Raw genomic sequence first — 23,904 nt, forward strand, 5'->3', positions numbered from 1 at the left:
CATTGCCAAGCGTCGTTGTTGTGTCGAGCAAAACAAAAGCATGCGAAACTGAAAAAAACCAAAAAAAAAACCGATTTTTTTGATTTTTCTGTTGATTTTTTTTTTTTTTTGATTGTTCAAGTTTTGGAATCTTTTTATTATTCTACGTCACTGTCCGCCTGACATTCTGCTCTTCTCCAACCTCGATGAAGCCGACATCATTGCATCTTCGCACTCACATGTTGCTTGCGCTTCCACAAACAGATTTGATTCCTTTTTTTTTTTGTTTGTTTCTCCCCCTCCTCGCCCAAATTGTAGCGAGACCGAATGTCGATCACCGCTTCGGACTCGCGTGCTCTTCTCCCTCCAATGGCTGACGGATCGCATCTGAACGAGGATGGCAGCGAAAAGGAGCGCCGCGTAGCTGCCAACAACCCGGGGTACAATGCCGCCTTCAAGTCGTACGTCGGCAACCACATTGTGACGTCCAAGTACACCATCCTCACGTTCATTCCCGTCAACCTGTTTGAGCAATTCCGCCGTGTTGCCAACGCCTATTTCCTCTTCCTGCTCATTCTCCAGCTGATCCCGGCCATTTCGGCGCTGAGCTGGGTGACCACGGCCATCCCACTGATCTTTGTGCTTGCTGTGACTGCCGTCAAGGATGGCTTTGACGATTTCAAGCGCCACAAGAGCGATCACGGCGTCAACACCCGTCCTTCGCGTGTGCTTCGTAACAGTACGTCGAGGGTTTGAGCGTTGAATCCTGATCAGTTGTGTGTGTGTGTGTGTGTGTGTGTGTGTGTGTGTGTGTGTGTGTGTGTGTGTTCATTCCCCCCCCCCGCTCACTCACTCCCTCGTCTTGCTCAACCCAACAGACGCGTGGATTGATGTCCAATGGCACGAGGTGGTGGTTGGCGACATTATCGCCAACCCAACAGACGCGTGGATTGATGTCCAATGGCACGAGGTGGTGGTTGGCGACATTATCGCCATGAACGACGGTGAATTTGTTGCGGCAGATCTCTTCCTGTTGTCGACCAGCGAGCCGCATGGCATTTGCTACGTGGAGACGGCCGAGCTCGACGGCGAGACCAACCTCAAAATCCGCCAGGCTATTCCGGACACCAACCATCTCGACGAAACGCACCACCTGAACGAGTTTGACGGCGTTGTGTTTTGCGAACCCCCGAACAACAATTTGCATCGCTTTGATGGCGCCCTGACCTACAAGAACAAGCAGTTCCCGATCGACAACGACAAGATTTTGCTTCGCGGCTGCGTTGTTCGCAACACCAAGTGGATTCATGGCCTCGTGCTCTTTGCTGGCCACGACACCAAGTTGATGCAAAACAGCGGTGGTGTAAGTTGCCGGTGTTTTGTTTGTTTGTTTGTTTATTTGCTTGTTTCCTTCCCCCCCCCCTCTTGTCACATTCGCGACTCACACACTCACACACTTCACATCCCCCACACCCCTCTCTCTTTTGCAGGCTCGCTTCAAGCGCACCCACATGGACAAGCTGATGAACAACATGGTCATTACCATCTTCTGCTTCCTGGCAACGCTGTGTTTGATTGCTGCGATTGGTAGCGGTATCTGGACGACGCTGTATGGCGGCGATTTCCGCATCTATCTGCCGTGGGAAACTTTTACGAGCACCCCTGGTGTTATTGGTGTTTTGAACTTTTTCTCGTTCATCATTCTGCTCAACACACTCGTCCCCATTTCCCTGTACGTGTCCGTCGAAATCATCCGTCTCATCCAGTCGTGGCTGATTGACTGGGATCGCGGCATGTACTTCCCGGAGAACAACACCCCGGCTGCGGCTCGCTCGACCACGCTCACCGAAGAGCTCGGTCAGATCCAGTACATTTTCTCGGACAAGACGGGCACCCTCACTCGCAACGTCATGAGCTTCCTCAAGTGCACGATTGACGGCGTGTCTTATGGCAAGGCCCTGACTGCCGCCAACGCTGGTGCTGCCGCCCGCTCTGACGGCAACGCCTCTGCTGCCGGTGCCCTGACCAGGGTGGACTTTAGCTGGAACGCGCTCGCCGACCAGGACTTTGAGTTTTTCGACGAAAGCCTCGTTAAGGAATGCCGCGGTGGCAACCCTCGCGCTGCCGACTTTTTCCGCCTGCTCGCTATTTGCCACACTGTTGTTCCCGAAGAAACCGAGGCTGGCGGCCTGGAGTACAAGGCCCAATCCCCCGACGAAGCTGCCCTTGTGTCGGCTGCCAAGAACTTTGGCTTTGTCTTTATGCGCCGCACCCCGACTCAGGTGGTCATCTCCATCCACGGCCAGGAAGAAACGTACGATCTCCTCACCATCATCGAGTTCAACTCGGACCGCAAGCGCATGTCCATCGTGGTGCGCATGCCCAACGGCAAGCTTCGTCTGTACTGCAAGGGCGCCGACTCTGTCATTTACGCTCGACTTGGCCCCAACTCCTGCGAGGATCTCAAGACAACGACATCGCAGCACCTCGAAGTTTTTGCCAACGACGGTCTGCGCACGCTTTGCCTGGCTTACCGCGATCTCGGCGAGGAAGAGTTTACGGCTTGGCAAAAGGAACACCACGAGGCCAGCATCGCTCTGACGGATCGCGAGGCCAGGATTGGCGCGGTTGCCGAGCGCATTGAAACCGATTTGACGCTCATTGGTGCTACTGCCATTGAAGACAAGCTGCAAGAGGGTGTCCCGGAAGCCATTGCCAACCTTGCTCGCGCGGACATCAAGATTTGGGTCTTGACGGGCGACAAGCAGGAGACGGCCATCAACATTGGTTTCTCGTGCCAGCTGCTCCGCACCGACATGGAGCTTTGCATTGTGAACGGCAAGGAGGAAAAAGACACGCTTGCCAGCCTCGAGCAGGCCAAGCGTGTTGCCGAAGTCAACCCCGACGTCGCGAAGGCGCTTGTCATTGACGGCCACTCGCTGCATCACGCGCTCGAGCCGCACAACAAGCTCAAGTTCCTCGAGGTGGCTTCCAAGAGTCGCGCGGTGATTTGCTGCCGCGTCTCGCCGCTGCAAAAGGCGCTCGTCGTGACCCTGGTCAAGGAGCACAAGAAGGCCGTGACGTTGGCTATTGGTGACGGTGCCAACGACGTGTCCATGATCCAGGCTGCTCACATTGGTGTTGGTATTTCGGGCATGGAGGGTCGCCAGGCCGTCCTTGCCGCCGATTTCTCGTTCGCGCAGTTCCGCTTCCTCGAGCGCCTGCTCCTGGTTCACGGTCGCTGGTCGTACATGCGCATGTGCAAGTTCATGGCGTACTTTTTCTACAAGAACTTTGCCTTTACTCTCTGCCAGTTCTGGTATGCCTTCTTTTCGGCCTTCTCTGCCACGGTAAGTTTTTGTGTTGTGTGTTTTTGTAAATTGTGGTTGTTGTTGTTGTTGTTGCTCTGCCATGGGCGTTCGGGTGTGTATGTGTGTGCGGATGCTGCTGAGCCATGCTCTCAACCTGCTTGTTTCTGGTCTCGATGTACTTGTTCCCCTTCCCCTTGCCCTCCCCAGACCTTGTACGATGCCTGGATGATTACTTTCTACAATGTCATTTTCACCTCGCTTCCAGTGCTGATGGTTCTGATCTCGATGTACTTGTTCCCCTTCCCCTTGCCCTCCCCAGACCTTGTACGATGCCTGGATGATTACTTTCTACAATGTCATTTTCACCTCGCTTCCAGTGCTGATGGTCGGCATTTTCGATCAGGTACGTGTTCACTTTTTTTTGTGTGTTTGATGTTTTTTCTTTCGTCATCCACCCCTTCCAATCCCCCCCCCCACCGCCTCGCTAATCTCCCGCCTCGCTAATTTGTGCCCTTTTGCCTCCTCGTGTTGATTTGCAGGATGTGGACGATAAGACTTCGTTGAAATTCCCGCAACTGTACATCCCCGGTCAGCGCAATCTTTTGTTCAACAAGACCAAGTTTTGGCTGTCGTTGGCCAAGGGCATCTGGACTTCGGTCGTGCTGTTCTTCTTTGCTCTTGGCATCTTTTAGTGAGATTTCCGCTTGTGCATATGCTCCGCATGTCCTTCATTCCCCCCCCCTGTCCCAGTTTCTGACTTGATTTTTTTTTTGTTTGGCTTGCGTTTTTTGCTTTGCGTGTTTTTGCTTTGTCGCAGCGATCAACTCTCACCCAGCGGCCGCACCAACAACGACCTCGTCTTCCTCGGCACTTGCGTCGCCGCGGTGCTCGTGCTGGTGGTCAACCTTGAAATTGGATTGAACACGTATTCGTGGACGATTGTGAACGCCGTTTTCGTGATTGCATCCATCTTGTCCATCTGGGCGTTCTACTTTATTCTGTATTCCGTCCCTGCGTTTGGCGAGACTGTCATTGCCTACTACTGGGCCGTGTACCGAATCATTGCCTCTGGTGCATTCTGGTTCTACCTGGGCCTGGGTGTCGCGACCATCTTCCTGCCACTGCTTTCCATGCGCTACTACCAAATCACGTACAGACCAACGCCTGTTGACATTGTGCGCGAGATTCGGAAACTGGATTCGACACGCGACCGTCAAAACCGCGACAGCAAATCCTCCGACTCGCTCGAGCTCGGAGTTCGGGAGCCCACCAAGCCGTCGCCCCAGCCAGCACACCACGGCTTTGCCTTCTCCCAGGAGCCGGGTGGTGCCGACCTGATCACCCCAGGTCCTCGTTGCTCAATTGGCGAGGGCACTGGCATGGGCATCAAGAAGCCTGCTGCTCGCGAGTGACAAGACCGACTTCAGCAAGTCTCCATTTTTGACTCTTGCATTCTTTGTCTTGAACAATTTGGTTGTTTTCCTGTTTCTTGCGGTGATGTGCATGTCCGATTCTTCTGTGCGATGCTTTGTCATTTTTGTGTGTTTGTCAAGTTTAAGAAAGCTATTTTTTTTTTGTCTCTCTCTTTCGGAACCCAATGTTTCGATTGAGTGCACATGTTTGCTTTCCATGCACAGTATCTCACTGCTTCTCGACACCATAATGCTATCCGCATGCTCAGCCAAGAAAGCGTTTCAGTCGTCATTGTTCAACAGTGACGCAGGACCGCGCTCGGTTTTCACGGATCATGGATGTGCTGCCCGGCCAAGCACATTCGAGCGACCCAACCAGACTCGACGATTCCGATCTGCCTGATGAGACGGGTGGCTCGCGCGCACCAGAGCCTCTGCTGTGGCAGGACGACTTGTAAAGGAATCGAGCGCGAAGGCGCTGTTGCGCTTTGCCTTGACTCGAACGCTGGTCGCACTTGGTGGATTTTTTCATGATCTTACGTGCGATGCTTGATTGTATGAATTGGCAGAGATGCAATCACACAGCCAGTTCAAGCCCAGCAAGACGACGGAGTCTCGTTCACTTTGACAACGCCAACCTCGAATTCTGCGTCTGCAGGGAGCTCGGTCGGCTCGTATCGGAAATTCCTATTCCATCACCACATACAGCAAATGATGTTTGCCTTTGGTAAGGAAGCTGGCAGAGTCGCCGTGTGCACCTTTTTTTGTTTTTTGTGTTCAGAGTGCTAAATCATGCTTGCTTCGTCGCGTCGCGGACGTTGACGCACAGGCGATGCCAAAGAGACCGACAAGGATGCAGCGTATTTAATTGAAGAGATTGTTCAGCGAGAGATACAGCAGATTGTAAGCGTGTTTTGCGTGGTTTGCGTCGTGCAGCTGCTCCCACAAGTTTTTTTTGCTCTGTGCTGATTCCCCCCGCTCCCAAATCAGTTTGTGAATGCCATGAATTGTGCAATACAACGTCAGAGCCGGTACCCCACAGTGCAGGATGTGGCGATTGCACTCTCGAACGATCGCAGCAGAATGATGCGGCTGCACGAGTATCTCAACCACAAAGACATTAGCTCACAAGCAAGCGCCTCGACCGAACAAGCTGGTAAGGCAGTGCCGTTCGTATGCTGGGGTTTGTGTCTTGTTTTTTTCTTGGGTTTTCTGGGGAAGGTTGCGGCAACACTAGTCGAAACGAAGCGCGCGACCTCATCGCCCTCCGTGCTCAATTGCAGATACACGTACAGCTAACGAGGCACCGACATTCCGAACCGGCAGCCTATCGGTGCATCTATCAGAGACGTTTCTAGTGGATTCCATGTGCGCAACGTTAGGACTGGATGTCGCGGGATTGACACCAAAAGTCTTGAATCCGGTTACTGCTGCAAGGCTTGTGGTAGGTCACTTGTTGAAGAACATGGCCAGCAGTGTCGTTTTGCTCTTATGTGACGGAGGAGGGGAGAAAGGGAGGAGGAGAGGAGGAAGCATCAAAGGAAGAGGACGGGTCGGAGAGCGTTCCGTTCTCGAGCAAACCTCTCTGGGCTCATTTGTCGTGCGTATCAACCTCATTTCAGCGTGCCGACAACCGCACCAGCAACATGTCCAAAGCGGCATACATGGATTACACGGCAACACGGCGAGTAAACTTTGTGCTGCACACAAAACGCAAATTCTGGACTTGGGTGCAGCGGCATCCGGAGGCGGACGAGCATCCACCCACGCACATGGACGATGTGTTGGATTTGCTGGCATTCCTTGCATACGATCTGATTGGATTACTCGCCGAGCTGGCCCTGGAAGTGCAGACTGCCAGTCGCTTGGCGCCAGCCCCCGTGGTTGGCCCAGCTGCATTTGCTCCTCCGCCACTCGCGCACAGCGTGTGGCTATCATCGCAGCCCTCTGGGGGTGGTGCCTTCCAGGCGCTTTCGTCGTTTCAGTCTCCGTCGTCCTTCTCAGCCGAGAAGCCGGCCAATCCCAAGTTACCTGTCGAGCCTTCGCCCTGTACCGTGCCGGCGGATTCTGGGATTACTGCGCAGCATGTTATGCGTGCGTACCAATTGCTCCGACAACGATCAGAGGTACTGGGCGGACATTCGCGAGCTGCTTTGCCCGACCAGGCCCACTTCGCCCCGACCCTACGCTTTCGATAGGACGGACATCTGGTTTCATTGTACAATCTATTTATTTACACTCCAATTCACCACGTGATCTTCACAATGAGCTGTCATTTGAGTGCAGAGGTGGGTCTTTTGAATCGATGAGCTTTTGTTGGCTGTTTGTTTTTTTTTTGTGTGTGTGTTTGCGTGTATGCGTGTGTCTTTTCGTTTCTCGAGGCTGCTTTGGGGTTGTTCCTTTTCAAGACCACCCGGGCCCATGCAAAGTACATATTGACCTTCAACTGATTTAGAACATGCTTGGCATGTCGGAGGGCAGGTGGCGAGACTCGTGCTCGTGCGGTTCAGTGGACTGGCCAAAGCCACCCACCTTGGTCTGATGCGAGCCAAACTGGATCGGAATCGCGTCAAACTTCTCGTGTCTGCCGTGCTTGGAGGACTTGGACGACGATTTGGACGACGACGACGATCCGTCATCCTTGTCGAGCAGCTCTTTCGCATGCTTTTCGACTTGGGCCTTCTGCTCGTTGATGGCCTCACGAGCACGCTGGTACAGCTCCTTCATGACGCCGTTCAGCTGGGTGGTAATGTTGTCGACGACGCCGGTAATGCGCTCCTTGACAAGGGCCTCGGTGCGGCGCGTAAACTTTTCCCGCATGACCATGGTCCACATCTTGAGGAGAATCGGGTGCGACACGTCGTCGCGGAACTTGAGGGACAGCTCGGACAGATCAAACTTGATGTCGCTGCCGCGGAAGGTGACGGGCTGGTTTTCCTTGTAGTCGACGTTGAGGACAATCTCGAGCTTGGCACCCTCGCCGCCGAGCTCTGCATCGACAGTGCCCCAGTCCTCCAGCTTGGGGAAGGTCTTGTGGTTGAGGTAGAACTTGACATTCTCGAGGCTGGTGCGCATGCCATCCATCTTGAGGGAAATCTTGGACTCGGTCGTCGTCTCGAGATCGTCCAGTCGAATGTCCGTGTCCGAGCTCGCACAAATGTGGACGTGGTCGGGAGCAATGTCGCGAATCGAAAAGACAACATTGTCCAGCATGGCGTCGTACGCCGTCTCGGAAATCTCAATACGCGGCACAGGCACAGCCGTCAGCTGGTCCAGAATGATGGGGATGATAATCTTGCGGACCTCGGACAGCGACTCGTAGTCAACATGGATGTTGTCCTTGTTGTCAATGTAGACAATGTCGCTGGCGAGGATCTTGCCGCGCAGCTCGAGCTCGTTCAGCACCTCGTCATTCTTGAGAGCGTCCAGCAGCTCGTTGATTTCGTCGTACATCTTGTTCCAGTCCTGGTCGTACTCGTACTTGTAGGCAAGGCTGCGACCGCGGTCGATGAGGTCGCCGGCCTGGTCAATCCAGTTCTCCTCCTCGAGGACCTCGGGACGCTCGATCACCTTCTCGAGCATGTCATTCCACTCGTCCAGCCAGCTCTTGATGTTCTGGTCGTTGGCCACCCTGGCAATCAGACGACGCGCGGCGTTGAGGAAGGGATCAATCGACTTGTTCCCAGTAAACTCCTCGACAAACGACTTGGCAGTCGACTCGACGTCCATCTCCTTGTCAATCTCTTCGGCCTGGCGCTTCACGTCAAGAGCGGCCTCCTTGGCGTTTGCAGCAGTGTCTTGGATGAGCTGCACAAAGTTGCGCAGGCCCGTCTTGAAATCTTCGTTGCGGGTGAGTTGCTGGAGCACGCCATGCAAGCGGTTGCCAAACTCTTGCTTTTGCTCCTGTGTCAGAGATGAGGGTTTGAGGTGAGAAACAGGATGCCACGCGTGCGCGCGCACACACACGCACACACACTCTCCCGACCACTGTAGTCGTATACGCATTTGCTCCCCCCCCCCCAAAAAAAAAACATTTTGTACCTCGGTCAGTTGGAAGGAAGCGAAAACAGTGTTCTGGCTCGTCTCGAGGGTGAAGCAGTCTTGAGCAATGCTCATCAAGGACGTGATGGAGCCGCGGAACTCGGACGAGCGGACCAGCATCCGTGCGAGGGCGCTGATTGCCGCCTTGCCTTTCTTGGCAGAGCGTTCCATCTTGCCGCCATCGGCGGCCACATCAGGCGTCTCGAGCTGCTGACCAGCGGCAACGAGATGTTGAAGCTTCTCTCCTTCGTTCTTTTCCTCGATCGCGCGCGCAGTAGTGTCGAGCAGATCCTTGGCATGCTGGACGATGGTTTGTCCCTTGCTGGACAGCTTGGCTTGGGGCTGCTCCAAGGTCTGCTCGGCCGTGTCGATGGCACTGAGCAGGGCCTCATTGGAGGGGAGCTGCGTGTCGCCGAGCTTTTGGGCAGGGCGGATTTGCTACGTTGTTGTCAGAAGGTCAGATCGGAACCAAGGGGTGGTGGTGGTGAGAGAATGATGGGCAAACCAAAAGAAACAGCTCCTACTGAGATTTGAAATGAGGGCCGTGGTGCAGAAAGCGGCGCCAAAAAGACCCGAAAAAGAAGACAAATCCCGATGAAACAACAACAACAACAACAAAAAACAGGTCGGCGTCGATTCGCCACGCATCTGCCCTATTGCCATCACCGCTCCAAGTCCATCGGTATGTAGATGCCCATGGATGGATCTACTACTACTACTGAGATCCAGTGAGACTGACTCGGCATGATTGCGAGGGCAGGGCGAGGCGAGGTAGATGCGAAAAGACGTGAGAGCAACTTGAACGCCAGGGTTGTTTCACAGCGCATGCCGTTTTTTTTTTTTTTTTCTTCTGCTTTTTTGCTGTAAATGTCGCGAAAAACACGTTTTCTCTTCCCTTCGCAACAGCTGGGCGCTTTGGGCGACTCTCATCCCAGCACGACACGTAGCTGCCGCAGACAAGCGAAGGGAGGAGCACAAGTACAAACCTCGCGCGCATGAACTTGCGAAATGTCCGACTCTGGAATTGGCATTGTTGTTGTTGCTGTTGTTGAGGTGTGTGTTTGTCGAAATGTTGAACACTGTAGAATGTCGAATGAAGACTGCGACAGGCATCCCCTTTTAAACCGGTGTTTGTGTTTTTGCACACCGCCTGCTTCAAAATACGCACACAGAAAACAAGGTCTCGCTTTTTTGGACATTACAGCAGATCGACGTGCAACATGTGTCGTATGTCGTGTGATGTGATTGGGGAATCCACCGAAAAAAATCTTTGGCAAAAATACAGTCCAACTCGTCGGAAAAATGTCACGGCAAACAAAAGCACGACAACTTTTCATTACAGGCTGGCCGGAATGCTGGGATCGTGCTCATGCATAAACCCAGCAATTACCCTAAACCCTTGTAGCACAACAAACCCAGCGACCAATAGCATTAACCGAGTGAAAGACTTTGAGAGCAGGTCCTGCTTGTGTTTGCGGATGAAGGAGAGTTTGAGCACCTGCGAGGCATACTCGACCGCCAAGTCGTCCTCGGACATTGAACGCAACTTGGCCAGGTAATCCGGCAGGGTGGGTCGCATAAATCCGTCAGGGGTTTGCTGCCACACGAAAAAGATGCCGGCCGGCTGGAGGTTGCCGTTGATGACATGGGCACCAGGGTTTTCCGCGGGGAAGATGGCTTTGAGCGTCAGGTTGACATGGTGCACAATCAGGATGGAGTACGCGGCCAATACGAGGGCATACGATGCGTTGAAAGCCGTGATACCTTCGTTGAGCATCATGCGAATGACGTCCATCGACGACGCCTCAAACATGACGCCGCCGAGCAGAGCCGACTCGAATGCGACAATCACGCCTGCCTTTGTATCCAAGAAGCGGATGGTCTCCTGAGTGTCGTTCATGGCCGTTTTGAGAAAGTCGAGCTGCATCTTGGACGCGGCAAGATTGCGATTGATGGTTGCTGCAACGTCGACGAAGTGCGCCGATGTGGGCAGGACCGCCCCACCGGCCGCAGCTGCAGGCGTACCAGAGGCAGTAGCAGCAGCAGTTGTAGCACTCGTAGGCGTAGCTTGCTCTCTTGGCTCGCCCGCGTTGATGCTTTGGAACTGGCTTTGGCTTGCGCTCGGGCTCTGGTCGACGCTCTGGCTCTGGCTCTGGCTCTGGCTCTGGCTCTGGCTCTGGCTCTGGTTGTGCTTTTTGGCTTTGTTGTGCAGACGCTCGACGATCGCAGAGCTGGCGAACGTGCTCATCTGAATGCTCGGCACTGTTGCGACGCCGTCTACAATGCGAACAGACCAAATCGATCGAGTGATTCACCAACGCCCAGACATGCAAAGGCACGCTTCAGCAACATTGCATTCACAGAGAAGTCTTATTCAAACCCCGGATCACCCCCCCCCTCCCCTCCCGCACCTTCCCTCTTCTCTTTGCAACGATCCGGGAGACCAGGAGACAGGATCTAACATTCACTCGTTCAAGCTTTTGACTTTATTTTTTATTTTTGTTTTTTCCACCCGTTTCTTTGCGTTGCTTTGGTCCTCGCTTCCCTCACCTGGAATAGCTCGTCCGATCACAGTCGTCGTGTCCGTGTCCGACTCGACGCCATCAGGGTCCGTCTCCAGCATTGTAAATCGGCTCGGGCCACGCTGCAAAGTAGGTTTGTGCTGCTTGCCCATCTTTCGAAAAAATCGAAAGATCAAAAGATCAAAAAAGCGGTGTGAAATGGACTGTCTCAGCGACCTGGAACAAACAAAAAAGCGGTCAAAATGTTCCAGAGGCGGGACGGACTATAGTATGCACCGGACCGGGTGAGAAAAGAGGGAGGGGAGACATTCAGAACACAGTTTGCTCGACATTGAATTATAATTTTGTACTATGATTCTCGCTGCCGCAGCACAACAACACAACACACAAGTAAAACATAAAAGAAGGGATAAATGATGACGGGTGCTGTTTGTCGTTACTTGCAGACGGTGAGAGGGGATTGGAGGGGCGGGCGGGCGGACGGGAGAATGAAGCTGACGCAGAAAAGAAACAGAAAAACAAGAAAAGGTACACCCAATAGAAACAAAGACAAGACCCTCAGCATCAAGCTGTAGGCCAGACGAAATGGATTCAAAGAAACCGGAGGGGGGGGGGGAAAGCAAAGGAAAAAGGGCATGAAAGGGCACGAAAGAAAGACGGAAAAGAAAAAGACGAAAAGACTCACACAACCAATAACACCGAGAAACGCAACAAGGTAGTTTATGCCAACAAAGCCTTTGTTTGTTTCGGAGTGTCTTCATCACCAAGGTGCTTGGTGGTGAATCGCAACGCGTTGAGAAGGCCTTCTACGGACGCGGTTGGTTGATCCTTCAGGATTTTAACAGAGCCACGGACCTGTGAAAACCAAAACGAACAAAATCAGCGACTCGGCACTGGTAATGCCATGCAGGCAGAGCTAACAAACGACACAGTCCCAACAAAAGGCAAGCGGAAGGAACAGGGAAACAAAAAAACGTACATCAATGACAGACTTCTTGTGGAAGGCTCCTGCAGAGTGAGTGTGATCGTATAGAATGATGGCACCGACCATCACACGCAAGCAGAAAAGGGATGTTTCAGCATTCTGGAATCGGCTGGCGAAATCACTGAAAATGGATGAAAAAAAAAAAAACAAAAAAAAAACGACCAAACAAAAATTCCATTCAAAATCAAGTGAGCACTTTGCACCAGCCAGAAGCTGGACCACACTGCAGAAGGTGCACGTACGGGTTGGCAACCATCGTTTGGCAAATGATGGCAATAGTAGCCAAGCATTCGGTAACATTGTCCACGGGCACGGTCTTCTTGTTCTGAAAAACCAGAAAGAGAAACAACAAAAGGTAAGCAAGTCGGTTCAATGCGCGCCGTCAAAAGAATCATCCAAGGCCAGCCGTCAAGTCCAGCACACGTACATCATTCACAAACTTGCTGACAGCGTTCACAAGGCAGAAGAGCATGGGGGTCGGTGTGGCAAAAAACAGTGACATGCGGTTGGCGAGCTCGTCTCGGACTACCAGGTTTTCGGCGTGAATGCTGTTGCTCATCTTCATCTTGTTGAGATTTCGGCGATAGAAGCTAAAGTCGTTTTGGATGTTTGAGTTTTTCATCTATGGGAGGTAGGGAAGAGTTAGAAACAGGCGAGCCGCTGGTGTTGAGACCCCAAAAACGAAACAAGACATGAAAATGGAACCAACACGTTACCTTGGCATCGTCAAAGCTAAGGACGAAATCAAACACGTCAGCGAGCTGTTTGACGAGCGCCTGCTTGCTCTCGAGGTTTTGCAAAGGATTTTCTTTGCAAAGCGCATCAAGAAGCTTCGGGAGCACGTTATCAGCTGCCAACAAGTCGAGTTCAGGGAAGAAGGGATGCAACGTCAGTCCAAACAACGAGCTGAACAACGCAGGTCTGAGCAAAAGCAAGCACCGAAGGGACCTCACCTAGTGCGCTGGAATACTCGTAAAAGGTCTTGAGCTTCTCGACTTGCGGAATAACAGCTGCCCAGGCAGCCTCTTCTGACTCTTGGGAAGGCTTAGAGATGGCCTGCACATCGTCGGATGGTCAGAGAGGGAGAGAGGGAGCGGGAGTGAATGAGCTGTTCGTTGGACGTTGCCATCATTCCACACCGCCGCAGGTGCGCCATCGTGCGCATTGCACACACACGCTGGGCTCGACACGACACGGACGCAATGGGGGGGGGCGCTTACCGCTCGAATCTGGTCGCCGCAACCTTCATAGTTCTTCAGCTGGCCAAGGATCTGCGACGCCTGTTGAAGCACCTCGTCGACCATTGCCCAGACTTCGGACTCGGCAGTGGTTGGCCGAGCATCTACAGCATAAGCAGGGAGAAGCAACAGTGAGTCGAGGGTTTCGGGTTGCTGGCAGATCAAAATGAGGAAACGATGTGATTTTGAATGCAAATAAAAAAAAAACCAATTCGCAGAAAAAAAAAAAAAAAAAAAAAAGCCACAACAAATCGAGCAACAATAGGAAAAAAAAAAACGAAAAAAAAAAAAGTCATGCATGCGTGTCTTTGCATTGAAAGTTGATGCAAAGCGGCGGGCGAAAGGTCATAGCGTCGAGCCAGGGAGGGACGCTGAATTGCAAGTCGAGCTGGCCAGCAGCACGAGAGGATGCTGAAACGCTGGTGCGAGACAACGGATGAGAAAGGGCAATACGAAAACGCACGAAAACGCGCCACCGCGATGCGTCCATTTTGCCCTTTCGTCAGCGCCCCATCTCAGACCACTCGCATCGCGTGGCAAGCAGAGGCAGAGCAAAAGGGTGCTGAGGTGCTCTTGGTTCCAATCTCTCCCCCCGCTCTCCAATCGCGCAAGAGCCCCTGATGTTACAGCGTCAACCCAAAAAAAAAAAAAAAAAAGCGGCAAAAAAATTACAAAATGAAAATGAAAAAGGGAAAAAAACCGTTCACAGCTCATTGTCGCTTCCCAGTCGACGAAACGCGATGAACAGAGAACAGGCGGGAAGCGAAGGAATTATTGCTCCTGGGTCGCCCGGGGAGGGGGAGGCGGGACCGCGCTGTGAGCTTGCTTGCCTTCCAGGTCAACCTCCAGAATGAACAAAGAAAAAAAAAAACCTCAAAGAATAAAAAAAAAAAAATCAAAAAATCGAATTATCGGTCAGCCGCGTGCCGGGACGCGACTGGATGGAGAGGAGCCAGGCAACGGCGTCTCCCAGAGCACTGCCATCGTGCGTGCCGCCGCAGCCGTCGAATCGCATCCCTGGGCTGGACGGAGGGTCGGACGACTCGCGGGGACAAAGTTGTCTCTCACATGGTTGAAAATGCAAAAGCGGCCGGTCCTTCTTTCGGGCCGCCTCCACCGCCCCCCCCCCGCCTCCGGGCTCTCCGAGTGCCCTCGATGGTAAGATCACAAAGTCATCGCCGTGGCACACTCGGATCGCCGCCCGCCAAGGAGCGCAGTCGCAAACATTCAACTTTTTTTTTTTTTTTTTTTGTGATGGTTTTTCGTCGTCGTTTCTGCATTTCTCGTCGTTGCCGAACAGCGAACGGTTGAGGATGGAGAGTAGAGAAGGAGCAACATGTAGTGCTGTTGCCGTACTCTCAAAGTCCAGGAAGACGTCGATGCTGGTGGACCGGCCGTCGCCGCGCATGGCCTGAAGCAGATTGCCCATCGTGAAAAAAAAAAAAAATGAAAAAAAAATGAAAAAAATGAAATGGTCTTTCAGCTCCGTCGAGAATTGGTGTCCGTTGCTCATTTCTGAGAAGCAACAGAAAACCGCATTGCTCTGACAAAGGTCAGCGATTGGTCAAGCGAGATGGACGAAAAACTAAAATAAAACACAAATACGCACACACACACACACCGCGATTCGAACAAACTGAAAACGCATGTACTTTTTTTTTCTTTCTTTCTTCCACTGAGATCTACAAAACACCCCCACCGATTGGTTTACAACACATCGTTGGAACGACATAGCGCCTTTTCTTCAAGAGGAGCCTGATAGGAATCTTGAGGCAAAGCCGCAGAGCTGCCAGAGAAGGGCGCAGGGAGGGAAACAATTTGGGTGATGCGGAAGGCAAGTGGGCCTGGCGCGTTCGACTTGCCCCACGTCCGTGCCCAGGCTGGCAAAGACTTGACAGCTTGAGCTTGGAGAGGCGAGTTGGCAGAGTAGCTGGAGATGAGGTCAAGAGACAGGCTGGCTGGCTGGCCGGAGAAGACCATCCAGAGCGAGAATGTATCCGACCGGCGCCGGTGGATGAGCCCGTACTGCAGGCCAGTGCTCAGGTACGTCGACCAAGACGATGAAGGCTTGGGAGGGACGGTGGGTGACAGCGACCATGCCGTCAGCGTGGCGTCAGGCGAGGCGGCGCTGCCCGCGGCAGACCAAGCCGAGAAACGCAGCAAAAGCACGGCAGCTGCAGGTGCAGTAATGGACAACGACACATTGACAGATCCCGCGCTTGGAGAGTCGCCGAGCAGCGATTCGACAGTGACGGTCGGTTGGGTCACATTGAAGACCGGGACGTGGCCATCGTAGCACAAGGCAGGTTGCGTTGTGTACTTGTATGCGAGCGCTTGGCAGCCCTTCGTGAACGGCATGGATGTGGTCATGGCGTGGACAACGGTGGACAGCGAGCCGGGATTGGGTGCGCCGAGCGACAGCGTGCACGCCGGCGTGGTGCTGCCATCACCCAGGTCGCAGAAATGCGTCACGTCGACCCGCCGAGGGCGATCGCTCGTGTATGGCGAGACGCCCGCACAAGCGACCACCACCATGATGACTGCGATGGCGCCGACGCCGATGGCCGACTTCCAACGATACTGCGCGCGATGCGAGAAGGCCAGGGTGACTGGCAAGAGCAAGAAGGCCACCAAAACACCAATCAACCCAGCATACAAGACGTCCAGAATGACCGTGTCGCCCGTGACGCCAAAGCGATTCATAAAGGGCGTGAAGGCCACCGCCACTCGCCACGCCGTGCTCATCGTGACAAGAAGCGGGAGCAGCGTCCAGATCAGGTAGAATGGCAGCCACACGCGAATGTCGCGGGGATCAATGCGGAAGTGGAAGAAGCGCACCCGGATGGGATCGTACGTCCATCCAGCCAGCACGAGGTACGGAACAAGTGCCATCACGAAAAAGATGCTCCACCAGAAGAAGAGCAAGGACGAACCCACGTTGGCCGTCACGAGCCCGCCATGCAAGAGCAGAAAGAAGGTGGCAACTCCCAAACAGCAAGTGGCCTCAATGACAAAGGGGCCCACGCTCGACTCAAAGCGCAAAAGGACCGAGCGGTAGCCAATCTGAACGAGAATGATGCCCAGGATGGACCACGAGCCAAACAAGAAGACGGCGAACGGAATGTTCGAGTACCACGCAAACGTGTTGAGCTTGCCAACAACAGCGCCGGCCACCAGCGGCAAGACCACCGCAGCCACAAGCGAGAGCAACACGAACGAAAAGCCCAGCAAGAAAGGGACAATGAGGTGGTGCCCAAGGCTGCGGCGGGATGGATACCGGTCTCGGAAGATGAAGAGCAAGACAATGCCACACGCAACGGAGGTCGACATGGACAGGAAGAGCATACCAATCGACATGGGCGCGTCGAAAGCGACAAAAGCCGTTCCCACAATGTCCATCCAGACGGCCTTGGTGTTGGAGGCAGTGTAGCCGGCCATGTAGTCCGACGCGAGGATGCCGTCCATCATGCCACGGACATTGTCGCCAGCGTGCTGCAGCGTACCCGCGGCATAGTCGGCGAGTCCATCGAGGCCAGTGTGGTACTGGTAGCCGTCGCGAAGAAAGACGCAATCCACGCCGACAATGTTGCCGCGCACAAACACCTCAAAGTCGGTGCCAGAAGGCACGACGCTCGTTCCAAACACATCAGCAGAAAGCGAGTTGCCGTACGGGTGAGGCACGTTGTCACGGTACACATCTGCCAGCCACGATTGACGCGGACCGAGCTGAATCATGCCCAGAGGGCCCCAGCCGCCGGCAGAGTCCAAGTTGATGACTGTCTTGCTGTTTTGTGCCCAGCGATGCGCATTCACAAACGCATCCGCGCCAAACAGACCGCACTCCTCCGCCTCGTTGAACAAGAGAATGACGGCGTGCTGAGTCGGGGGCTTGTACAGCAAGCTATGGAAGAGCTCGAGCAGCACGGCCACGTTGGCGCCATTGTCGCTTGCACCGGGCGAGTACGGAACAGAGTCAAAGTGCGCGCTGACCACAAGCGACGAGACCAACGAGGGATGGGCGCCCGAGGAAACCCCGACCACCACATTCACGAGCTCTGCGTAGCTCATATAAACGGGCGAGCCGCTCTGCTGTTGGAAGGCGCGAGCTGTGGCCGTCACGCTGATGGCAACGTGCGTGAGGCCGTCCGGCAACATGACAGAAGCATTCCACGGCACGGGCAGGTGAGTTGGCCAGAGTCGTGGATTGAAGCCAGGCAGTGTGTTGCACGAGCTCGTCAAGGTTGGATACGCTGCAGTGAGCTCGCGACACACCTTGGCGACAATGTAGTCGACCGTGCTGAGCGCCGTGTCGTCGAACGCCAGCCGACCCACAATCGGGTAGTTGCCATCCTGGCGCACGCCTGCATCCACAGAGCTGTAGGAGATGTTGACCAAGTCTTGGAGGTATGGGAATGACCGACCTAACAACAGCAAGATGAAGAAGACAAGATTGTGGTCGGAAAAGGGTTAGTTTGTGCTTGAACGCGACCGAGGGTGCTTGAATGCACACAAACAGCCGACAGGCAAGGCTGCAAACAAGCACGAAAAGCTTCTTTTGGCTCCGAGATCGAGCACGAGAGACCGACATGTGAAGACATGTTCAATTGGGAGCGCGCTCCAAAGTGGACCTTGTGCATTGGCAGGTTGGGGGGGGGGGCCAAGAAACTGCCGACCACAAGCAAGTACCGACCACACCAACCAGACTCTGGTTGTTACCTTCGGAGAACAAGCGGTTGCTGGCGGAAGCGGGCAACGGGTCGGGCAGGGCATGCTCGGAGATGGCGACCATGCCCCAGAGGAAGGCGACGTAGCCAATGCAGCCCAGCCACATGAGAAACGCGACGTACGGGCGTCGTCTAGGCGTGCCAGCTATGCCAACAAGTTGCCAAAAGGTGACCACGGTGAGCACAGCTTCCCATTGTCAAGCGATGGTGACGCCAAAACTCAAACTCGTGCTTCATTTGTCGCTTCTCACTTGCACCCAAGCGGTCAATCTGCCTCCTCCACCACCAACACCACCACCACCACCAACATGAACACCAACACCACTCAATTGCTCTGCTCCTTCCGACTCACGCAAATCGACGGCGACGCCATTGATCAGCGAGCGGCCGTCGGCGAGCTTGTCGTCCGCATTCGAATCATTGTCGAGAAGCTCGTCGTGCATCTCCATGTTGTTGGAGATGATGCGCTCTCGCTCGATGTGAAGGTGAAAATGAATGATCTCGTATGAACACCACCGTTGAAAGTAATTATTTCATACAATAATTTCGTAGAAATAATAATAATAATAAAAAAGATGCGTTCAGTTCTCAGTTCTCAGTTTTTTTGTTGTTGTTATTGTTGTTGTTTTCGGAGATGCTCGCATTGGCAGCTTTCATTGTGGCGCTGGGTGCCGCGCCGTTTCTCCTGTTCAACGTTGCTCTGAGTGTTGGCTCGGTGCTTGGCGTGCTGGCTGCAATTCTCGCGGCCTTGGTTGGCAGTGCGCAGGTCATGATGATGACCGACAACTACAAGGAGCACTCATCAAAGAACGCCACAGCGCCCAGTCAACGCGGCGGCGTGTCGGGTGGCACTGTCGCTGCACTCACCTCAATGAAGCTGTACGACGCATCGACGACATCCAGTGGCGCAACCAGCAGCAGCAGCAGTCGTAGCATGATGGGAGCGATCGCCGACTGGTTCGTGTCGTCAGCGCTCTCTGTCGCGTCATCTCGATCGTTGCTCAATCGCAAGGGCCCTTCGCCAGACTCGGACGACGGCGACGATGATGCCAATGATGACGACGCTGCATCCGACGATCTCGCGTCTGGCCCGCCGAGCACTCACACGCAGCGGTTGGCGGGAATCGAGCAGCATTACAATCCGGCCTCCGCTGACGAGTGCGATGCGCTGCGAGCGTTCAAGCACGTCCAGACGAACACGCAGTGCATCTTTGCTCCACGCGCCAAGCTGTGGGGTTCACGGAACTGGGATGACTACATTTCCCTCGATGCAAACATTTATCGCTCCATCCCGATGGTCCTCCGATTCTGTCAAGCGTTGGACATGGACGAGTTGCTCGACGGATTTGTGTTTGCCATTCCGTCCACTCCGTATGGCGCCACCGTGGACGCCTTTGCCGGCACAGTCAACCGCGTGCTTCGCATGCTTTCGCACTACGATCCTGCAGGTGTTCGCATCATGGAGAAATCGTATGTGGGTCAGCGCGGCTGGGCGTTCGAGCTGGCTGGCGAACCCTTCTTTGTGACCACGTTTGCGCCGTTCTACCCTCCAAATCACAGCCGACACGCGTTCGGCGCTCGCTGGGACGACTCTGCCACGAACGAGGGGGCCGAGCAACCACAACCATCGGTCAGCCCGTCCACCAGCACCGCTACCAACGATCTTTCACCCGCGCAGCTCAGCGACCGGTTTTGCTTTGTTCTGTTGCAGCCGGAACGGTCGTTTGTTCGACGCAAGATTGGAGACGACACTCCACACACCAACTGGGCTGTGCCAGTCACCCCTCGCGACCGCATTCGTGCTGCCTATCGTGACGCCGGTCGAGAGTACATTGTGCCGCCGTCCATCCACTATCCGACCGCCAACCATATTGTAGAAGCAGTGCATCCGCACAGCGACCCGATTGTTGAGTTTTGGAAGCAAAAGCCAGTGTCTGGGTAGTTTTGGCTGTGATTGCGTTTGGTGTTGTCGTCATTTGTATATTATTATTATTTTTTCATGAAAAAAGCACCCTTGTCGCCGCTGCACAGTTCTAGCCGCGCTGCTGGTGAATAGCCTCTTGAAGTACGGCATGAAGCAAGCCTGTGCCATCATGCGGTTGTTCAAAGGTCTTTGATTCGAGCAGGTGCTGAAAGCACGCGAGCAAGAGTTGTGCATTTCGAGCGAGATCGGTGCGCACCAGCTTTTCAACAAGCGTCAGGCGGCGGCTGGTGGCTGAATTCGGCAGAGCGTGGTTACTGGAAGTGGTGCTGGTGGTGGAGGAGGAAGAGGAGGTCGTGGACTTGGAATCGGACTTGGTCCCAGGCTGACGCTTGACGTGGGCAAATGGACACTTTGTGCCCTTGCGGCACGTCCCTCGCGCAAAATACTTGCATGGTCGCTTGTTGCTTGGCCCATTTGCAGAGTCTGCTTCTGGCAGCACTGGAGAGGCTCCCATTGGCTCCTCCGAGGGTTCACTGTCGTCGTCGTCTTCGTCGTCGTCATCCTCATCATCGTCGTCGTCGGAGCTTTCTGTCGCATGTATGCCGTCGTCGGTTTGATTGTCTAGTCGCACTCGCTTTGCGTGGATTCCCCTCTTCTTCTGCTGCTGCTACTGCTGATGATGAAACGCGTTTCTCGCTGGCTCGCTTTGTTGCTTTGGACTTTGGCGGCAGCTCAGCTTTTGCTTCCATATTAGCGTTGGTGGGGTAGCGTTTTCGTCGCTCTGCGCGCCACTTTTCAATCTCTTCGGGGGTGTCCAAGCACACAAATGTCTGAGGACAAACCAACAAGCAACAACAACAACCAAAAAAAAGTCAGAGCGCTTTGACAGTGCACGAATCAAACACCACCCAAAACACAATCTGTCTGCAACTACCTTGCCAACAGGCGGGTGGCAGTCTTGGCGATGGCGTATCACAACACGCTTGCACGCAGTAAACGCACAACCGTTGAGGTCGCACAAAATGTGATCAATCCGGGTGTGCATGTCGAGTTTGGCTTGAGAGGCAAACTGCATGCTGCATGGTGCACATCGCACGAGCGTGCCTGTCGACTCGTGCGACCCGGTATCTGATGGCACTGTTTCGGTGGAACTAACAGAAGTGGCTATCAAGAGTGGCGGCGTGGCGAGACCAGACGACGACAGCGGCGCTACTCGTGGGCTTGGAGAGTGGTCACCAGCCGTCGGCGTCCCTTTCTCGAGCATTTGCAGCAGAATCGACGGCGGTCCGACCGGCTGCATGGGCTGCTGTAGCAATCCTGTCTGGAAGGACTGCAGCGGTATTGGTGGCGGGAGATTCAGCAGCGAGGCGAGCGACGTCGTGCCCGCGGTTGTTGCCGCCGCGTGGAGTCGGGGCAGCGGGACCATCGCAGCAGTTGCAGCAGTTGCAGCAGTAGCAGGGCTCGATTTGGCGTTGCCGCCAAGAAGCAACTCCATTGGAGTTGGAATGTACTTTGCAGACTGCTGGTGTGGCGTTGGTAGCATCAAAATGAATCTGGGAGCCAAAGCAGAATGGGAAAAATTGATGACTGACCACGCGCGCTCGTGCTCAGGCTGTACTCGTGTGAGAGTCAAAGAGCATAGGATCTACTCGTGTAATGTCGGATGTCAACCATCGAAGCAAAGGGTCGTGCTGTGTGCGACAGTGGAGCGAAATCCACTTCCTTCCTTTCCGTCCTTTCCTTTCGTCATGTTCAGGCCAACAATCGAAACAAAAACAGAAACAAAACACCTTGTTCTTGGCTTGTAACAAGTATACCTCAGCATCATTCTGAAACACTCAGCGCGCGCGCACCAGCACTCAACAAGCAAAACACCAACAAGAACAACAACAAATTAAAAAAAAAAGCGCGTCGTCGTCTCAAGTTCTGATCTGATTGCTGTTTAAGCCATCACAACCTGGCCGCCAGCCTGGAGCTTGGCCAGAGCAATGGCGCGGTTGGAGAGGATGGCGGCGGCAAGGTTGCCGGCGTTGTCGAGACCAGGGAGCAGGGTCCAGGCGCGGCAGCAGCAAATGCCGCCAATGATGGTCTGGTTCTTGTCGCAGCAAGTGGCGCCGTGGAGGACGATGGCCTCGCCGCAAATGTCAAAGCAGGTCGGGCAGCAGCTGCAGTGAGTGAACGCGGGGGTGCAGCATCCGGCGGGGGTGACGGCGGCGGTCAGGGTGCGGTCAAAGTAGACGACGCCGACTTGGTCGCACTGATTTGATCACATCAAAAGGAACAAAAGTGGTGAGCGACAAAAAAAATGCACACAAAATGCATGCAACTGTGAATGTTGCAAAATGCTGGGTTGAGAAAAAAAAAAAAAAAGCAAAAAAAGGCGCAGCTGGCAATGCTAATGTGCTCTTTTTTCTTCCTCTTCTTCTACCTCTTCTTCTGGTTCTTTGCCTTTCCCCCCCCCCCTTTCTCCTCCCCCTCTCTTGCTTCGTTGCTTGGCTGTTCCTCTGATTTTTCAGCCATTCTCATCTCATCTCATTTCAGTTCGTGGTTTTGCTTTCGTCACGCTGCATTTTTTCGCACTCAATGAATAAAAAGCCTTAAAAAGGGTTTGTGTTGGATTTTTTTGATTTTTTTGATTTTTTTTTTTTTTTGATAATTGTGTTGGCTTTTTTTTTTTTTTTTTTTTTCAAAGAAGGAGTTTTCACAGGAAAGCAGAAAACAAAGAAAAGAGCAAAAAGAAGCACTGTTGGTGTACTTTGAGCATTACGCATCAGCTACGCAACACACAAAAACAAAACCCATCCACCGCCTGTGACAGCAGGGTGTCCTTTGTTGTTTAGATTAGATTTGAAAAAAAAAAAAGCGCGGTTTTTTCCCTTTTTTTTTTCATTTGTTTCTTTTTGTTGCTGTTTTGAGATTCCGTTCTGCTCTGTCCTGCTCTTGCGTGGGCGAGTGCGCAGTGCCTGGAACTAGCACACCACGCTCACACGCACACGCACACGCGCATTGCAACGCGAGAAGTGAACAGAAGAGGAGAGTTCGGCAGAGAGAACAGCAATGAGCCGTTTCTTTTTTTTTCTTTTTTTTTCTTTTTTGCTTTCTTGGGAGTCAGAATCCCGCGCTCGTTTCTCCCCCTCGTGTGAGAAAGGGCGCTGTGAGGCAGTGCGGAGACGCAGGTTTCCGCTTACCAAGCACCAGCAGTTGCACCAGGGGTAGTTGTACTCAATCTTGTTCTCGTAGACGGCAACGTAGGTGCGGCGAAGGAGATCGTCGACGGCGGCGCACATGCACAGGTTGAGGGTGCAGCAGGCCTGCAGGTACAGCTGGGTCTTGTAGCGCTGCGATGCGGGCGCCATGTACATGAGCGCGTTGAGGTTGGGGGTGCGGGTAGCCTGGAAGATCGGATCCATGGTGATGGTGGTGGGTGCGCGTGTGTTTTTTTTTTTCTTCAGAAAATGAGACTGAGTCCTAAACCGGGTTTGGCTGATAGCGTGTGAGGTGTGGGGCACAGCGGTTGAGAGCGACGGATACGGTCGATCAGGAAGACCAGGAGGTGCTTGTTGTTCAAAGAGCTGTGGTGATGACTGAGAATTCAAAACGGAGCCAATGCGAGGCGCGGCAACTGGGGAGAAACGCTTCCACGTTCCTGAAATTATTTTTAGTGATTTTTTTGTTTTTTCCCTTGCTTTTTGTTGTGGACGTCATGAAATCGCGCCCTCCCACGATGACCCTCCCTTTGGGCAATGTACGCAGATGCTCTGTGGCGGC

At 53.7% G+C, this 23,904-nt stretch overlaps 9 protein-coding genes across 9 annotated transcripts; 3 read left to right on the forward strand and 6 right to left on the reverse strand.

Annotated features, from left to right (window-relative positions):
- The first annotated feature begins 254 nt into the window (after positions 1-254).
- Positions 255-4,857, forward strand: CAOG_00572 (ATPase). Its single transcript, XM_004365386.2, has 6 exons — positions 255-718; positions 921-1,342; positions 1,470-3,329; positions 3,610-3,693; positions 3,830-3,981; positions 4,108-4,857. The coding sequence occupies exons 1-6, from the start codon at positions 307-309 to the stop codon at positions 4,700-4,702; spliced, it is 3,525 nt and encodes a 1,174-aa protein (XP_004365443.2). The 5' UTR covers positions 255-306; the 3' UTR covers positions 4,703-4,857.
- A 129-nt stretch (positions 4,858-4,986) lies between these two features.
- CAOG_00573 (hypothetical protein) lies at positions 4,987-6,983 on the forward strand. Its single transcript, XM_004365387.2, has 6 exons — positions 4,987-5,156; positions 5,272-5,429; positions 5,532-5,605; positions 5,693-5,858; positions 5,986-6,146; positions 6,325-6,983. Exons 1-6 carry the CDS (start codon positions 5,038-5,040, stop codon positions 6,898-6,900), a joined length of 1,254 nt encoding a protein of 417 aa, XP_004365444.1. The 5' UTR covers positions 4,987-5,037; the 3' UTR covers positions 6,901-6,983.
- Positions 6,914-9,835, reverse strand: CAOG_00574 (hypothetical protein). Its single transcript, XM_004365388.2, has 3 exons — positions 9,730-9,835; positions 8,744-9,181; positions 6,914-8,605 (listed from the first exon to the last, which is right to left on the reverse strand). The coding sequence occupies exons 1-3, from the start codon at positions 9,772-9,774 to the stop codon at positions 7,154-7,156; spliced, it is 1,935 nt and encodes a 644-aa protein (XP_004365445.1). The 5' UTR covers positions 9,775-9,835; the 3' UTR covers positions 6,914-7,153.
- Positions 9,836-9,934: 99 nt separating this feature from the next.
- Positions 9,935-11,459, reverse strand: CAOG_00575 (hypothetical protein). The gene is made up of 2 exons (XM_004365389.2): positions 11,294-11,459; positions 9,935-11,020 (listed from the first exon to the last, which is right to left on the reverse strand). The coding sequence occupies exons 1-2, from the start codon at positions 11,415-11,417 to the stop codon at positions 10,080-10,082; spliced, it is 1,065 nt and encodes a 354-aa protein (XP_004365446.1). The 5' UTR covers positions 11,418-11,459; the 3' UTR covers positions 9,935-10,079.
- Positions 11,460-11,585: 126 nt separating this feature from the next.
- Positions 11,586-14,931, reverse strand: CAOG_00576 (hypothetical protein). Its single transcript, XM_004365390.2, has 8 exons — positions 14,845-14,931; positions 13,471-13,592; positions 13,204-13,306; positions 12,967-13,100; positions 12,678-12,872; positions 12,493-12,575; positions 12,245-12,371; positions 11,586-12,120 (listed from the first exon to the last, which is right to left on the reverse strand). The coding sequence occupies exons 1-8, from the start codon at positions 14,915-14,917 to the stop codon at positions 11,986-11,988; spliced, it is 972 nt and encodes a 323-aa protein (XP_004365447.2). The 5' UTR covers positions 14,918-14,931; the 3' UTR covers positions 11,586-11,985.
- A 131-nt stretch (positions 14,932-15,062) lies between these two features.
- Positions 15,063-18,716, reverse strand: CAOG_00577 (hypothetical protein). Its single transcript, XM_004365391.2, has 3 exons — positions 18,565-18,716; positions 18,205-18,357; positions 15,063-17,909 (listed from the first exon to the last, which is right to left on the reverse strand). Exons 1-3 carry the CDS (start codon positions 18,659-18,661, stop codon positions 15,196-15,198), a joined length of 2,964 nt encoding a protein of 987 aa, XP_004365448.2. The 5' UTR covers positions 18,662-18,716; the 3' UTR covers positions 15,063-15,195.
- Positions 18,717-18,806: 90 nt separating this feature from the next.
- CAOG_00578 (hypothetical protein) lies at positions 18,807-20,234 on the forward strand. The gene has a single exon (XM_004365392.2). It carries the CDS (start codon positions 18,847-18,849, stop codon positions 20,152-20,154), a length of 1,308 nt encoding a protein of 435 aa, XP_004365449.2. The 5' UTR covers positions 18,807-18,846; the 3' UTR covers positions 20,155-20,234.
- A 468-nt stretch (positions 20,235-20,702) lies between these two features.
- CAOG_00579 (hypothetical protein) lies at positions 20,703-21,679 on the reverse strand (the record flags this gene model as incomplete). Its single annotated transcript, XM_004365393.2, has 2 exons — positions 20,703-20,966; positions 21,071-21,679. 2 exons carry the CDS (start codon positions 21,677-21,679, stop codon positions 20,703-20,705), a joined length of 873 nt encoding a protein of 290 aa, XP_004365450.2.
- Positions 21,680-21,913: 234 nt separating this feature from the next.
- CAOG_00580 (hypothetical protein) lies at positions 21,914-23,668 on the reverse strand. Its single transcript, XM_004365394.2, has 2 exons — positions 23,325-23,668; positions 21,914-22,393 (listed from the first exon to the last, which is right to left on the reverse strand). The coding sequence occupies exons 1-2, from the start codon at positions 23,544-23,546 to the stop codon at positions 22,079-22,081; spliced, it is 537 nt and encodes a 178-aa protein (XP_004365451.1). The 5' UTR covers positions 23,547-23,668; the 3' UTR covers positions 21,914-22,078.
- Positions 23,669-23,904: the final 236 nt, after the last annotated feature.

Source organism: Capsaspora owczarzaki, assembly GCF_000151315.2.
Source record: "Capsaspora owczarzaki ATCC 30864 unplaced genomic scaffold supercont2.1, whole genome shotgun sequence".
Lineage (NCBI taxonomy): Eukaryota > Filasterea > Ministeriida > Capsasporidae > Capsaspora > Capsaspora owczarzaki.